At 42.0% G+C, this 17,160-nt stretch overlaps 1 protein-coding gene across 18 annotated transcripts in view; it reads left to right on the top strand.

Annotated features, from left to right (window-relative positions):
- Positions 1–17,160, top strand: part of tns1b (tensin 1b) — a 174,116-nt gene that overhangs the window by 91,496 nt on the left and 65,460 nt on the right. For all 18 annotated transcript variants that reach the window (XM_058623398.1, XM_058623414.1, XM_058623407.1 and 15 more), the window contains one exon: positions 8,133–8,171. In XM_058623398.1, coding sequence (XP_058479381.1) covers positions 8,133–8,171 — 39 coding nt within the window. The remainder of the gene's footprint in view (positions 1–8,132; positions 8,172–17,160) is intronic.

Genomic DNA, 17,160 nt, shown 5'->3' with positions numbered 1-17,160 from the left:
TATTCTTTGACATTGAAGGTGAGAAGGTGGAGTAAATCTGACCCCAATCTGCATGTCTTTGTACCGTGGAAGAACGTCAGAGTACTTACTCAGCAGTAGCGGCATGGATACCTGACGAGACCTGAAGCTTGTTGGGACCTGACAGAACCAGACAGCTATTTTGAAATTGTTATGGTGGTTTTAGGCTGGGTTTGGTCACGCTGGCTCGTCCAGCACAGCACAATATGTATATGTTTATATGCGCTCATGGATTATAAACCTAGGGAAAAAAGGCAGTAACTATTAGGGCTAAACGATTTGGGTAGAGATTGTTTCTTTATGGTATAGAACAATTAGAATGTTTGAATTTGCATTTTGCTGATTGTGATATCGATGATTGATGGATAGATAGTGTGCGTGTGCATTGAGTTGTGATGCAGAGGGTAACACAAACTCAGCTGCAGCTTACATGAACTGCACTGGGCTCAGGTTGAGTTAGGACAGAAACAACGGAATGCCTCTCAGGGCGATGTTGGGCCCGGCCTCTTTCTGGGTCAGGTTTGAGCAGAACAATGTGGCTCATAAACACACATAGGAAGAATATGCAAACTTGGCCTGCTTGGTTATCAAGTTCAGACGCAGAAGCCCTTTATTTCAACGGTATGTTTTTGTAAACAACATAGTAACTGAGTAACTATGACGTCCACGAAGAAACGCTAAAGAAAATAAAGGGAAGGAAAAATGTGCGCTCTTCTTTCTCACGCTGCCAAACATAAATCAACAATACAGGGACGAGGAACAGTGTTTGGAGACTGCTGTGCCACTCAGTCTTGTACATGTCCTGCAGTCCATAAACGCTCAATAAATCTTCAATTTTCCACAACTTTCCCCCTGAAGAAAAACAGACTCAGACAAGACAAGAGAACACAGCTAGATGGCGCGAGGTGGAAGGACACAGAAAACAGAATTAATATAGAAATTGATGTCACCGATCGTAGTCCGTAGAAGTGGACAAAGACAAAGTGACACGGTATGGGCACTTGGACCGAAGAGCTCTCATCATTCCTTTCTGCTTTGATAATATCCCAATAAGTCCATACAGACCAGCACTTTGGCACACTCTGCCATCACGGCCACAGAAGGCCTTCTGTTACTGGTTATGGCTCACAAATTGAATTTGCACACTGAATAGTTCTGCTGGGATGTGCCAGATGCAAAGATCTGGATAAACATAAAAGCACTCAGGGTAGCTGTGTGTTAATGCAGCACAGAGGCATATTAACAACGTCAACATGCATCCACGCTCTTCACTCATGGCATCATGGTCACCTTCACCTGCTGGAGCGGAAACGGGCATATTTGTTTTCTGCTGTCTTGATTTCTCTGCGTTAACGAAGAGAATTAGAGACACGAGCACAGCAGAGGTTTACCCAAATAATGGATGTCATTCAGCCCTGGGAGGCTGACATCAGATACGCGACGTGACGATGTTTGAACGGTGCCAGTGGCGCGCATGAAGCAGGCGGCATGTGGACGCGGTCCTTACGAGCCAGAGATTTCTGACATGGGACTTTTGTCTGCAGGAAATGGGCCCTTGTTTAATGATGTTAACACAAGCATGTACGGAATGCAACAACACAATTATCCTTTATTATATTACACTAATTTGAATACTCCCGATAGCATCAACACACACACACTGGCCAGGCCTTGTCCCCCCATGCACGGTGGAGCGCGGACAAAGGCTTTGTGTAGGTTTTTCATCAAAAATTCAAATGAGTCATGTTTTATTTTGTTTCCTCAAAGGCCCTCCATGGTAAAGACCCCAGTGTTAGGTTGTCATCATTTACAGTCACAGTTTGAAAACACTATTGCATCCACATGTTGTTAAAGCTGCAAGTCCAGATATTATTTCTCCTGAAATTGTCCAGAGAGGCTCCGGATATTTTCCAGAACTTTTTGTTCCGGCAGCTCCTTATCGTATAATCTAAAACACAGGGTAGGTGGTGAACGGGTGATTGTCCGCGTATGTCTAAACCCAGACTATATCCTGCCGTGCTTGTGTCTGAAAACATTTGGATAAAAAAAGTCAAGTGGTTTTAATGGCCTTTTTTTTAAGTGGGTTTACCGAGGTTTAAAACAAAATCCCAGTTAACCGTTACACCCGCTAGTTCTGTTTTGACTCTAATTGTGGAAGCGTTTCACTCGTAATCGCAGATGTCGGAACGGAATCACTAGAAGAAAAGTCAGGGAATTAGAGGGATTCGTCCAACGTCTACCAAATCTCTTGTAATCCATAGATACTCAGTGGGATATTTCAGTCTGGTCCAATATTGACAAACACTGTGCCAAAGTCAGTTGGCACCTTTTTCCATGCACATTGCCCATATTTCTCACATGGCGGTTTCCCACCTGCCTTTCAGATAGATTTTCCCTGGCTGTGACTGCGATGGCACAAAGCTCCACTTCAGTGTCGGCTCGTAAAAAAAAAAAAAAAAAAGAATCAGCTACTTAGCATGAGGGAGAATGTGAGCTATTCTGCTGTGGGCAGACGACCTCCTCTCCTCTCAATCTGACCTTTACATCAGAGGCTCGGCCACGCTGGCTTGTAATTGTTGTTGTCTCAAACATAAATGAACTCTATTAAACTCTAATGAAACTCTTTTTTACGAGACATTAGGCATTCGGCTAAATGTCAGATGCCGTTGGCTTGTTTGGAGTTTGGCGGTTTGTGGCTCCTTTTCTGTCAACAAAAAAAAGTGCAATTAAGGATTAAACTTTCAACCATTTATTTGCCACACTGCATCAGACATAAAAGTGTGTTCGCTGCACGTAGCTACAAGGCTTCACTATACTTCTTCTACACTTATGCAAGTTCTGCCAACTCTTTTCCCGTTGGCACGAGACTTGTTTGTCTTTCAGTATTTTTCCTCTTGTGAGTCCAGTTCAGTGTCACAAAAGCGCCGTAAACAACCACACAGACGAAAGCACCGCGGAGAACAGTGTCGCCGTGGGTTCCAATTTGATATCTTTCACGTGAGTCCCTTTTGTCAAACTCAGCAGCAACAGAGTTACATCATAACGTCTCACACCGGACAGGGTACAGGCCGGCGCAGACTCTGCGGCTAGACTGCCAAAATAAAGCAGTAGTTAGGGAAATTGCTGCATTTACCCAGCTGTTGATTGGAGTCGTAGCTGATAAACATTTTGCAGTCATTCGACTCTGCGGCGAACGCTGATCTTATCTCCTCTTGTTGCAGAGAAAAGCCAGATGTTACCAGGTGTAAGTAGGTTTTCTGGCCGTTAACAATAACAGCTGCGGCACCTCTTGAATGCATCGCTGAAGCGAGAGGATAAATAATGAACCAAGCAATCCAAACACAAAGGCAGGGTATGGTAGTTTTGACCACTTTGTCCAAACAAGGCAAATGTAGCTCAAGAAATTCAACCTATAGTTTGTGTAGTTATTTTAAATGGCCGGTGGACCGTGTTGCTGATAATGATTCAACGCGCTGTGGCGAAAAATAGACCAAGGACACCTTCTTTTACCCAGACTCCCATGCTGCACAGTTGCACACAGCCACACAGCAGCTTAGCATGTAATGTTGACTGACGCGCAGTGTTGTTCACTTGTCAGTCAGGGGCAATTTTTTAGCAATTTAGTAATTAAACTACTATTACTGTCTCATATTAACACCTACTGTGCAGACTATAACAGACCTGAACCCCCTATGCCTCTGCCTGAATGAAGCTGAGCAGAGCTCTGACGGGAACAACATGAGGTCATCATCCACCGTGGACGCGTAAGAGCGATTAAGTTGTCTCACGCCCACAGACGGGCTTCGCTCGTGCTAATTCCTAATGGTTTTGAAAGGAGCCTGAAAAGAGGTATTAGATATAATCACCAACCTTAGAGGTTTCACAGGGAAACAGAACCAGCTGTACTATGACTTAGTCTGTGCTTTACCTTCTGGGCTTTGCTTATGTACATATTATATACGTATTTATTTGCTTTTTTAAACAGATTAATGCACTACAATCTGCCCTCGTGAAAATGCACCACAAGGGCTTTTATTTATGTGTCTCAGGGATGAAGAATTTCTGAAATCAAGCCTTCTAAAAACAGTTATGTTCCTCTGTTGTGTGTGTGTGTGTGTGTGTGGCTGCCAAGCTAAACAAAAACATTAAAACAAAAACTGTATTAAGTGGATGATGTAGCCCAACAGCAGAATGAGGGGGTTGTCAATCAAACAATCATTGTCTGCACACACACACCCACAGAATCCTGAGAAGATGAGGTCTTATCAGGTAAATGATCTGCGTGGATGTAGGACCATGTGGTGCAAGGCAGATTAAAGCCAGGGTCTGTAAGTCTGGAGAAGCTAAAGGGCAGGCTAGACTTTAACAAAATAAAACCAATACATCCTTCCACCTTCTAATCCTCAACGGTCTGACCCTTCAAACATCAATCTTATGTATATAATCTTATTTAATCTTCTGTAATACTCAATCTTATCACCTTTATTTAAAGCAAGCATCCGTTATCATCTTCATTGTGATTCTTTTCTTTGACCAAAGCAGGAGTGCACTGCAAACTGGACTGGTACTGTAAATGTGCACAGTCGGCAGGTGTTGGGGTGTTTGTGTATGCCCACAATGGGTTCCCAGACCTGGGTTGACATCAAATTCAAGGTCTTTTCAGGACCAATTCCCTCAAATTCATGGACCGAATGTGCTGACACACACAGCTTAAGATGGGAGGGCAGCTTGTAAGAGCCGTTTCACCCATAGCGTCCACTTTTATTGGTTTGCAGAACACTCTGCATCTGCAGAAGTGATTGTCATTGAGATCGTGGGCAAGAAAGTCTGTCATTTAAAAGATCTTGGAAGTTTCCCAGGCATCACAACATTTGCACTCTCTTGCTTAACGTGACTCGCTCAGTGTTCTGCATGGAATCCAACATCAACGGCGGAGAGACAGACAGTGGACAGTGTCCACAACACTGCTAGTAACTACAACTCGTCATTTGTTCTGTTGTGTCATAACAAACGAGGGAGACATTTACCTAAATATCAACGTAACTTCTTTGTTGCACAAAACCGAAGCATTTTTAATGACCCATGTCTATTTAGGATGATTTTCAAAGCTTCTCAAAGACCCATGGGACCCCTGTGTCAGAACCCTTTAGGTGCTCAAAGACATGGAAAGTATGAATTTGGCCCGAGTCATTGTCTGTCGTCAAACTGTGAATTTTGGCTGCACCTTCTTGTAACTCGAGAAAGCGGCGGAAACACAGCAGCAGCAGATTGCCGTACATACAGTACCCGCGGCCGGGGTTATGAGAGTTATTTTCTCTAACCACAGTATTTCCATGTTTAAACATGGTAACGGCATAGCCTGAAACACATTACCTCAGCGGTGATATTGAGTTTCGTGTGCATGTGAATGTCCTCAGTGATCCCTGATTATAGGTGAACTGTAGCGCTCGAGTGCTTACAGACGCACACTGTCAGGTGTAAACACTGAGCAGACCCAACGAGCTGCAGCGGTGAGAGGGTCACCCGAAGGAACTGAGGCACCGAGAAAAGAATGGCACGTCGATGTCTGCAAGTGACATTGATGGTGGAGTAGAACAAGAGCAGGGAGGCGGGGTTGGGAGGGGGTTAAGGGAGGGTTAGAATAACTTGTAATGGAGGAGATTTGAGCCAGACGGAGATAATGTATCCTGTCAACTCCTGCTCAGCTGTGCCAGACGTACATTTCTCAAAAACAGAGGAGATGCATTCCACTGGGATGCCTTCATTCAAATGAGCTGTTGATACATAGAGGAACTATGACAGTTGCCCGGGGAACATTTTGTTCCCATGATATCAAAGAGATTCCTCCTTTGGCTTCATGTTCTTTGCCACTTCCATTTCCATACTACAATTTCACCAGTTCCTTCCTGGAGCAGGACTCCACCCTTGTGTAATTTCACAAGCATGTGAGGGAAGTTTTAAATTCAACCAGCTCTCCTCGTATCGGTGCGTGATATGCTGTTTAGAGTCAACATTCCTTAATTATAGATGAGGTCACCACTATGCAAGTCTTTTTGGAGACTTTAATGACCCGGGATGACTCACACATCCTCGGCTTTGTTGAATCTAATCAGCTCTTCTCAAACCACGGGGGTGCAGTTAGTTCGGTTAGTAGCCACTGCTAACAGATAGCAAATAAAAACTACCGCATACCTTCTGGTTTGTGGAGGAACGTGGTGGGAAATAAAGCATTCAGAGTGTAAACACGGATTAAGAAGCAGGCTTTCTTTTTTAGAAGATCATACCAAAATCCATGGAAAAATCCATTCAAATCTAAATTAGCATATTGGAGGGACAACTCAGGTGTAACGGTTTGGAAGTAAGTTCGAGAAGCAAGGTTGAGGTGGTTTGGTCACATGCCGAGGAGTGAATGTATTGGACAAAGGATGTTGAAGATGGACCACAGAGCAGGTTCATGGATGTTGTGAAGGAGGACATGAGGAGTTGGTGGGGGATGATCTGCTGTTGCGACCCCTAAAGGGAGAAGCTGTATCATATAGCTCTATCCAAATGAGCAAAATAGCTCTGTCTTTTCATAAGGAGACCACGTGCCTGTGAGATCACACTCATCCAAAAACTCATCGAATCAATAGTCCAGTTGCTACCGATTCAACGGCTTTCAGATGGAAATTGGAGGCTAATTCTCTGGCCTCGTTTCTAGTTGACATTTGTGGGCAGATGCGGAATGTGCTTCCTCTCGCCGAAACACAAAGCAGACCCCAGTACAGAGCAGAGGCCTTGTGTTCTTGCAACGACTCAATTAGTCTTGGATAAGGTGAGTGGTGGAGCAGCAGGAAAGATGAAAGTTCCTTCCCGAGGTCAACAGTAGTGATAGCCCCGCTGCGTAATCTGTTAAAGCTAAAAACAACCACAGTCCTGTTACAGTAATAAACGTAAGCTGGAACATGTCAGAAGCCTGTCGCAGTCATAAATCGGCTCCGCTCTGCCTTTGTTGTTTGTCGGTAATCTCCAAATGAGATAGTGGTATAGTAAGCTAACCAGAGAAAATTAGGTTTGAAGGGATTTTTTTTTTTGTTCCATGTGCACCGAAATGATGACAAAGCTGGCTGGAAGGGACAGAATATAGACATAATCAGGAAGGAAACATCAGTGGTGACATCCTGTTTGTCTTCATTCTCATCAAGGGTTGATGTTTTGGTTTTTTTTTTCCTTGGAAGCACTTCATTTGAATCTTCTGTTAGAGGCCATTATCGTTATAGTCTTCCTGTTTATTGGGCTCGGAGTCCTCATGCCCTCGCTCCAGCCTTATGGAAAGATAATGGAAACTGTGGGATTGTAATCGGATTAGGGCCGGGGAAGTCGACAGATCATGAGTTCTGTTGGAGCAATCCCACCACTGACTAACCACATCTGAGTCTTAAAGTCAAGTTAAACGGGATCTTAAAGGTCCAGTTGGAGAGATGAGCGTTCAGCTTTTTGTCATTGCTGAGTTCTGTATTTTAGGGAAGGCTTCAGTGTCTTGAAGTGTAATGAAAATGTTGCATAAAGTTCATTTTTTTGGATGTATTTATAGACTTGCAGGAAGCACCTCTTATGCTATTATGCCTAGCACTACGAGTTGTAACAGCAAATTAATTCAGTTGAGAGTTCTGTACGTGTTCCAGTCACAAACACACAGTCCGTGCCCATTCATACTACAACTGCTGTTTATGTTTGTGTTGTTTTTGTATTACCACACATCATTCACACCCTCTTAGAAGATGCATTGTGTCGACACATTTACATGTAGACTAGAGAAGCCAAGATCTGGACCCACTGGTCCACAGCCGCCCCATTGTCAGTCCATCGTTGGATCCACCGACGCGGCTCCATGCGACTGTCTGCCATTTGGTGACATTAACCACAACTGTGGGTTGTAGAACCAAAACAATGAGCTAAATGTTACTAAAATGCCATGCAGAAGAAATAATACTGTCACATACAAGGAAGATTGTCATTCTCTGGCTGTACAGTTGCATTTTAGTGGCTATGAAAATGCTGGAATGTTACTACTTATTTATTGTGTTTTATGTGATCAGCGATATAACAAAAGAAACTCTCTTCTCTGTTTTCAGGTGTCTTCATCCTGTGTTCCAGCGACAAACTATGAGCTGGTAAGTCACAGTTTGTTTGTTTGTTTGTGTTTTTTTTTTTTTTTTTTTTTTTTGCTGTAATTGCTTCCATGCTGTACGTGCTCAGCAGACATTATTAGGTCCTTCCTGGTGGAGAATGATTACACACAGGGTTGGAAAAGCAACACTAACTATCAGCTGCACTAACAAGGCAGTTACTATTGCAGATAATGAACCATTATCTGAGCGTCCCCCGAGACTGAAACTTGTGATTTGGAGCTATCAACAGCGCGTTTTTTCTGTTTTGCGAAACATGTCTTAGGTGTATTGACATTACAGTCTCTTGAAAACATGAAAACATAGAATAGAAATCAAAACAAAAATAATCAAACAAAACACTCGTGACCTGGCATCGGCTCCATCATAATGACGTCGTTTGGTGTTTGAAAGTCTCAGTATTAAGTGATTTTGCAATAATAATAATAAAAAAAACACACACTCACTTACTCTGTTGCCTTATTTGGTATTGGCATCAGAAGCTATGTTAGACTTGGATATGGTTTTCTCGCTCTCTGTCTTGCATGTTGTGTGTTTAAAAGGTTTTGGGTGCTCCCCCCCACACACACACACTCTTCAACACCCACAGAGAAAACATTTCACTCAATGTCTTTGCTTTCCTTTCATAAAAGCTGCAGTAATAAAGTGTTATTATCGTCCACGGATGCTTTGATAGTGGATGCTTTCGGCATGAAGACATCTGTTTGAGATGTGCAGCCGTGTGGGCAAAGCCTGACTGCTTCTGACCTGACTTTTTTCTGCTTTCTTCAAATATGTAAAATCCTAACATTAACAAAATAAAGAATACATTAGCGCTGAAACGATTCATCGATTATTAATCGTTTACTAAATGAATCGACAACTATTATGATAATTTGTTTGAAGCTTTTTTCATGATTAAAACAAGATACCGATTGTTGAAGCTTCTTAAATGTGAATATTTTCTTGATTTCTATGCTCTGGATAACAAAGAAATCATTAAAAGTTTATTATTTTGGTTTGTGGACAAAAACAAAGACATTTGAGAACATCATCATTTCCAGGATCAACATTTTTTATATATTAGATATTTTATGGAACAAACGATTAATCGATTAATCGAGAAAATAATCGACAGATTAATCGATTATGAAAATAATCGTTAGTTGCAGCCCTATATACAATTGCATTTAATAATAAATGCACAGGTGCGATAATGAATGGAAACCACTATTGATCTTTCAGCACCGTATTTGCATTTTTACATTACTTTAGGATTTAAAATAATTGCTTTTATTACACCTGGATCCTTCATATAACTTGACCTCTTTTATCGAATAGAAAACAAGGTTTAACAGAGTTTACGGAAAAAATGATGCTCCCACGCGACTAAACTTGACAAACACATTCTAATTTACAGTGTCGGCCTGGTAAACACACATTAAACAGTAGCACACATGTAAATCAACTCTTTAGAAACTTCAAAACAGTGTCAAAATGTTGTAAAACATTAAGACTGTCATTAAGAATTGCCATTAGCAAGCAGAGACGGAGGTTGTATATCTATATATCATAAAAATCATACTTTCTGAAACACATCTATAGACATGCATATAAACCCAATTCCAGGATTTACCAGTATAATGAATACTTTGAAGGAGTCTTGATTTATAACATCTATAAATATTTGTTTTCTTGAAAGTGAATGGTCTCAATCACTAGTTTAGGTCTTCTCCAGTAGAACATGATGTAAATATTTCAAATTATGATCCCATTAAGACTGATTGACAGCTAATATTGTCCATTAGGAGCCCGGTTTAAGGTGTAGCTTCTGAACTTCAGGTCGCAAAACAGGAGTTCAGACACTCATCACAAGCTCCTGCCACTTGATATCAACGTTTGGCATGAAGGAGGGAATCAGGATGATGATAAACACTTCCCTGTTATGAATGTGGTTTGGTTTGGAGGCACAGTGAGTAACCTGTGGTTAGGTTTGGACACAAACACATCAACATTCTCTGCATAGAAACACACTGAACAAGAGCTAAAAAAAAAACAAACACTGCATGTCCTCATAAGTGACACGCTTGATGGATGTCTGGTTGTAGCTCACTTTGTCACACGCCATCTGTGAACTATGCCACTATTGTGACATGTCAACAACAAATGTCATCTGAGGGGAAAATTATGTTCATTACAAAACATCATTTTCGGGAAAGCAGTACGTGTGGGGAGCCAGGGTCGGGAGTGAAGCCGTAACGGTTGGACGTGAGTGTATTAAAAAATGGGCTGAGGTTAGTTCGTTTTTCAGAGCTGGCAACAGATCTGATGCAATGAGAATGGATTTGTTACAAAATGACTGTGAAAGGAATTGGGTCCAGTGGGTAAGAGTTAGTGACATCTAGTGGTGAGGACTCCATAAAGCGAGGCCATTGCCAAATGCTTATTCTAAGGCTAAGAAAACCAAACTAATTAATTTTACAGCACTTTTTACACCTAGTGATACATACTTAGTGAGTAGTATATTCAATTTCCTCACTAAATGGTACACACTAGACCTTTAAATTCACTTTTGCTCACCTCTCGTCTTTAACAGTGTTGATTATCTGCTGAAAATAGAAGGAATCAGTGACCAAAACGTCTTCTTTCTCCTCCTCCTGCCAACAGGAGTCTCTCCGGAGGCTTTAGTGTGTACATTAAACCTGCTGATCGCTCCCATAAACACTGATGAGTTGAGGTGTAAAATACGTGTTGCCATATCTTAAAACTGTGTTAAACAGAGTGACGGTGCTTTATATGTGTATATACACACACTTTATATGAAGATCGGTTAACATGTGCACGTAGCGCTCTGCTGCGTGACAGGAACTGGGTGACGCCGATGTTTCTCGAGTGTCTCTTTGTGCAGACGTGCAAATATGCACGCCAAATGTGCATTCCTGGCTGCTGTGCTGCAACTCAAGGTGTGTGTGTGTGTGTGTGTGTGTTTGGTGTGTGTGTGTCAGCTCTCCTTAGCCCCATTTTTGGTCAATTTCTTTGCTCATGACAGAGGTCTCTGACTCAAATGACCTGGCGGCTGACGAGCGTCTCGTCTGGCCAAGAGGAGGCCGGTCAAGTGAAAATGAATCCACTCTTTAGTCGGGGTTAGGGTGATGTGACATTCCATCGCGTTATCTCAATAACCATATCTGTTATGAGGTTTCACGGACCTTCAAAATAAAAGTTTTTGTTATGACATGACCACGATATAGTTCACAACAAAAAACTTTATCTAAATAAGCTATTTTAATTTGATGTTGAATATTGTTCACTGTTTATGCCAACTGCTGACAGATTAAAGGAATACTTCACCGATTAGCATTTAGCTTTGTATTACTAGAATAGTGGTAATATTTTTGAAAAATTGTGCTTCCCAACCTCAGTTTCCCTGGAGTTGAGAAATATCTTCATTGTTTTCTTTGTTACGTGTCCACCAGCGACACTTGGTCCTGTTAGCGTAACTGTTAGCAAAGATGGCGGACACTGTTTACATCCTAAAAGTGCGGAATTAGCGTTTGCAGTTTCAAGCCTCGGACCGAGTGTCACTGGTGGGCACGTAGCAAAGAAAACAATGAAGATATTTCTCAACTCAGAGGAAACTGAGGTAGCACAATTTTTCAAAAACACTACCCCTATTCTAGTGATACAAAGCTAAATGCTAATTGGTGAAGTATTCCTTTAAGTATTCAATTCGGTCTGTAGCAGCTTTGCTACAGGAAGATGACAATAAATCTAAATGAATTGTGATTGTGGACAGTCGAGCGACGACTCATGGTCACTTTAGTAGCTGGATAGCGCAGATTATTGACAAAAATGTCTCTTTTAATAAATGTCTGTGCTTGTTTGCTGGGGGGCTCTCAGATGAACACGGCTGACGACGACTTGCCCGAGCATCTGGTACAGCTCAAGGATTCGTCTTGAAACCATTCACACCAGATGATCTTTCATAACGAGCACACGATGATGCACAAATCTGTGACAAACTTTGACACGAGTTGTGGAGGCCGGGGTGAGCCTTCATGAGGTTTTGTTGAGTAAAAATGATGGATTGTATCATGTGAAATTAGTGTAAATATCACATCTCTAAAGAGTCTAACCCACTGGTTGATATCTAGATGGAGTGATTGTGTTATGGGGAAGATGACGCCAACTTGCAGTCCACTTTTTGTGATTGACGATGTGTGTGTGTGTGTGTTTGGGAGATGCCAGCGAGCGATGGCGATGACACAACAACCGCCAAATCAGATGCACCCTCATGTCGAGCCAGCGCTGCCAGGAATAGGTTTTTATTTTGCACACGCACAAAGCCAGGATGAGGGCATATTAGGAATTCTCTGGTAAGGTAGGCTACACATCTGGACTCATGCCCCCCCCCCCCCCATCAAAGCATGCACTCACAAGCAAAAATATGCACACACACACACACACTCAGAAAAACCATAAACCACTTACACCTACGTCATCTAGCTTCTTTAAAAAAAAAAGAAGAAAATAGGTGCTGTGAAGTGGAGAACAGGGCCAGAACATGAGTCACATGGTCTAGATGTGGTCCACTTCGCGCTGTGTTTAGAACCACGCATATTTTCACTCATGTGCCCTGTAATTCCTTCAAACGATACACAGTATGATCACCATTCCCTGGGAATGTATGAAGTGGCTATTACGTAAAATCAACAAGAGTTTTTTTTTCTCCTTTTTTTTCCCTCGTGTGTAAACATGACCGGAGATGTACGAGCGTTCCGTGGAAGTCTGAGCGTCACAGGTTCTATTTCAGCGAAGATGACGGGAAGACGGAGAAAAACAATAGTTAAACAGAATCAGTTGCATTTTCATTTTCACTTTGAATCGTCTGTCACCCTCTCTCTCAAACCGTGGTACATGAGCTACCTCTGAAAATTAGATATACTGTTCTACTGTATATTATTGGAGAGGAAACCAAACAAATAACCAAAATAATCACAAGTTAAATAATAATAATTAACGTCTCAAGTGTCTGAAGTATATGTGAGGAAGAGGAGGATGGTAAAAAATAGTCCGTAGCTTACTTTGCTGGCGATAATGGTGTGGCTTTGAGAGCTCAATATTTACAATATACAAAAAGCCTCACTCCCTCTCTTTTTCACCCTGTCACCTGCAATCATATCAATCATAGCTCTCTGATGCGGACAAGCATCTTTAAGAAAGATCTTCTCAGTAGTGGTTTATGCACGTTGTGACCTTGTTTTGTCAGTTTAATTAAAAGAGCTCTATGAGATGATTTTTGAAGCTCACCCCTGAGAAACACAGTTTTCACTCTGAATTAAAAGCTTAATTATGTTGTTGAGTTTTTAGTGCTGAATTACACACGAGTGGAGGCTTGTAAAGTGCACTTTTATGAAGTCATCCCCCCAAGTTTAGATATTACAAAACTTTTCAAATCCCTTTCACTCTGACCTATTATCTTAATAATGCTAAGCAGTGACTTTTACTCTCTCCACATTTTTTTATCAGACTGCGGTCGTCCTCGGCCTGTTTAGTGAGGTCACTGTCAGGTTTTTCCAGACTTAACTGCTGGTTGTCAGATGCCAGCCTCCTGCTCCTCATCATGTCCTGCTTCAGATATTTCTCCAAATAAACAGTAACTAAGGCCTTTTTCCACATTTTTCACAGAGGCTCAAACACTCACCTATATAACGTCAAAGAGGCTGACCTCAACATGGAACCTTTGTAGCTGCACCTGCTCGTCTCCGTTCACGCCCTGTTTACGACAGACAGTCATTATTGGTTTATTTTAAAACTCGGTTCACCTGAAATACATTGGTGGTGAATGTGAATGCCAGTGAATTTAGTGATGATTATGACGGTTGACATTTGGCTCTGTGGGGCCCTCGAGGGGGAAATGTCTCAATGTCTCCTGCATGGATTGCTTTGACAGGTGTCCTCAGTATGTATCGTAATTATACAGATGAACACCTGATTATCCGATTCGATTTAGAAAAGCACCTTAAAAATCAACCCAGTAGACCACAAAGTGTCGTACAATAACATTACAATCCATAAATAGTCTACTTCTCATTACCGTAACTCCTAGACTGATCTTGATATCTAGAAAATTCAAAGTCAATTGATGCCAAAGTCAGTTCCCCAAGAAAATAAAAGCCCACCAACTTTCTGTCAATTATAATTCTGCAAAGATCTGCAAAATGAAAACCTATTAAAAAACAAAAAACAAACAAAAAAGGACAAATTCAATGCAACACTGTAATAGAATGTGAATTAAACAAACACAGCAGCATCATCATGATTTTAAGTTTATTCTTCACCCGACCAAGTGGGAAAAAAGTGGGTCAAAAGACAAATAGTGACATCATACACAGCTGTGCATTATGACAAACTACCTTTACATTACATCCCATAGTTGTATATACACAGAAATCTCAATGTTACGACTGCAGTGACACTTACACTCTGTCCAGTTTCTATATTATTACTGTATTTGGAGTTAAAAGTGTTGAGAGTGGAGGAAAGATAAGTGGGTGTGGCCTAAACCCCCTCGGCGGCAAAAATTAACTCCTTCAAGGAGTAAAAAAAAAAAAGGCACTTTGCAGACGCCTTAAGAAGCAGGTTTTGGTTACATAACATAGTGAGTGAGTGGGTGGGTGGGACTGTACGCAGAGGAGTCAGAGGTGGTTTGGGGTCACAGTCAGCTCTCAGGGGTTTTTCCCACAGTGGGGACAGTCCACTCTCTCCTCTGATCCGGTCCTATGGAATTTCTGGCTTTCTCTATCCCACGGGGAAGGGACCGGGAATGAGCGAGCACAACCCCAAACCCTCAGCCTGGAGACACACACACACACACACACACACACACACAGCCCCTCCTTCTCTAACACTTCAGCACCACAGTGTGTTTACATTTCTGGGACGAGACTATGTGAACGCTGCAGATGAAGGACCACAGAGCATGTGAGAGGAACAGCTGTGTGTGTGTACTTGTATTCGTTACCTCTTTAGGAGCTTTTCTGGCATGAACGTTGTTGACCTTGTCAGGACTAGTAGTCCTCATGGAGACCAAAACCTGGTCCTAATAAGGCAGACCTAGCTCATTTCTGAGGTAAAGTTTAAGGCAAAGATTTTTCAACTGCGGTTAGGGTTAGGCAGTTACTGGTTATGGTTAAGGTTACGGATCAGGCTTCGGTTAGGCCGTTCAAATGACTCCAGAATCCTTTAAACCATGGCTGCACGAAACTGTGTGCGTGTGTGTGTGTGTGTGTGTGCACACGCGTGCATACTTCTCTACAGTGCCTCGCACTCTCTGTGACTTGTCTCCACTCGGCTGCAACGAACAATAATTTCATGATCCAGTTTTTATCTGTTGATTATATCCGCGGTGAATCGTTTAAATGTTTGGCCATTTAGGTTCAGAAAATTGTGAGAAACGTTTGCCGAACCACAAAATACTGATGCCTGGAGCAAAAAAACACCTGACACCACCTGACGACATGTTTAAGAAGCTGCAAAACCACTGTGTTATTATTTACTTTAATAATCAATCAAAAAAAAATCAAATTTTTTTATGATATACAGAGCTGCTCTTTCCCATAAGCATCAAAGTCCCATGATTTAGTTAAAAACTTTGGCATGGTGTCAAAATCAACAAATGAAATCAACGTAACAGAAATAACCACACTAATCACTGCTTGGTCATATTTAGTAGTGATTGTGCTTGTAAATACTTGTGATTGCGTGATAAGTTTTTATATGCGTCGCTTCACATTCAAAGATTATTGAAATCAACACTTGGCACATTTACTTGAGGTTTCAGCTCAACTAGAAACAACAGGATTCCACTCAGGGAACGGATTTCTTGCTAAAACAGCTGTTCACTGACATTGAAGACGCACAAATTGTCCACAGTTTCAGTAGAAACCAAAGACATGAGCACTGCAATCCCTTTAAGCTCACTCTCATCTCCTCAGAGTGTCGCGTTTGCTGTGAAGGTCCTGAAGAAGCCTCAGGTGAACACTCATCATCCTCACTTACTGTGTGTCTACAAGCCTGCAGTTTGTGTTTGCTGCCACTGGAAGGCACTGACGGACACGGCAGCTTACAGGTGTCCTGTGTCTCATCTGTCAGTCTGTGTCCCCCACAGTGATGGATGGTGTCGGACACGACGTCAGCCAGTGACAAGGAAGTCCATTAAGTTTTGTAGCTCTTAAGTTTAAGGTGTTTTGAGCTCAGTGGTGGTGTCAGCAGATGAAATGAGATTTAAAAAAGCTTTTGCAACATTAAAACAATTCAATTAAACTCCTGGCAGCTCGTGTTTCTGGCACATCCGAATAAGCAAACAAGCACTATTTAGATTATATTGTCTTTTATCAGCGTGCAATCAGATTGTGATCAAAGTGAAATAATGCAACATTCCGGAAACTTCGTTGAAAGAAGCGCTGCTGTGGAGCCACTCTACTGCTTCTGCTGCTGCTGCTGCTGCTGCTGCTTATGCTGCTGCCAGGTCAGATGCTCTCTCTGACATCAAGTGTCCAAAGAAAGCACAAGTAGTGACTAGACTGCATGAGGCTGTACAGACAGAGAGAAGAGCGCTGTGACTGAGGGAGAGGATATGATGAGTGGCACTGGACACACACACACACACACACACATTTACGCAAGATGCTCGTGTGAGGTCAGAGACGCTGTTCGGCGCGCTGCCTGAGGGTATAGCACCAAAATACCCTCAACATCATACTGTAGATGTTTCCTTTCACTTACCTCCTTCCTTCCTTCCTTCCTTCCTTCCTTTATCACTTGCCTCCACCAAGACACACACACACATGCATTTTATGTCTAAATTCTGGTGCACTTCTGGTGCATTTTTAATAAATACAAGAAACAAAGCTATACCTTGCCAATTAAACTTTTATTTTAAGGGACTTTGCAGGTTGTGTTAAGTTTCTGGCAACAAAACATATAAACTCAC

Source organism: Solea solea, chromosome 2 (assembly GCF_958295425.1).
Source record: "Solea solea chromosome 2, fSolSol10.1, whole genome shotgun sequence".
Taxonomy (NCBI): Eukaryota; Metazoa; Chordata; class Actinopteri; order Pleuronectiformes; family Soleidae; genus Solea; species Solea solea.
The sequence above is the reverse complement of the archived record's forward strand: the minus strand, read 5'-3'. Positions and strand labels throughout refer to the sequence as shown.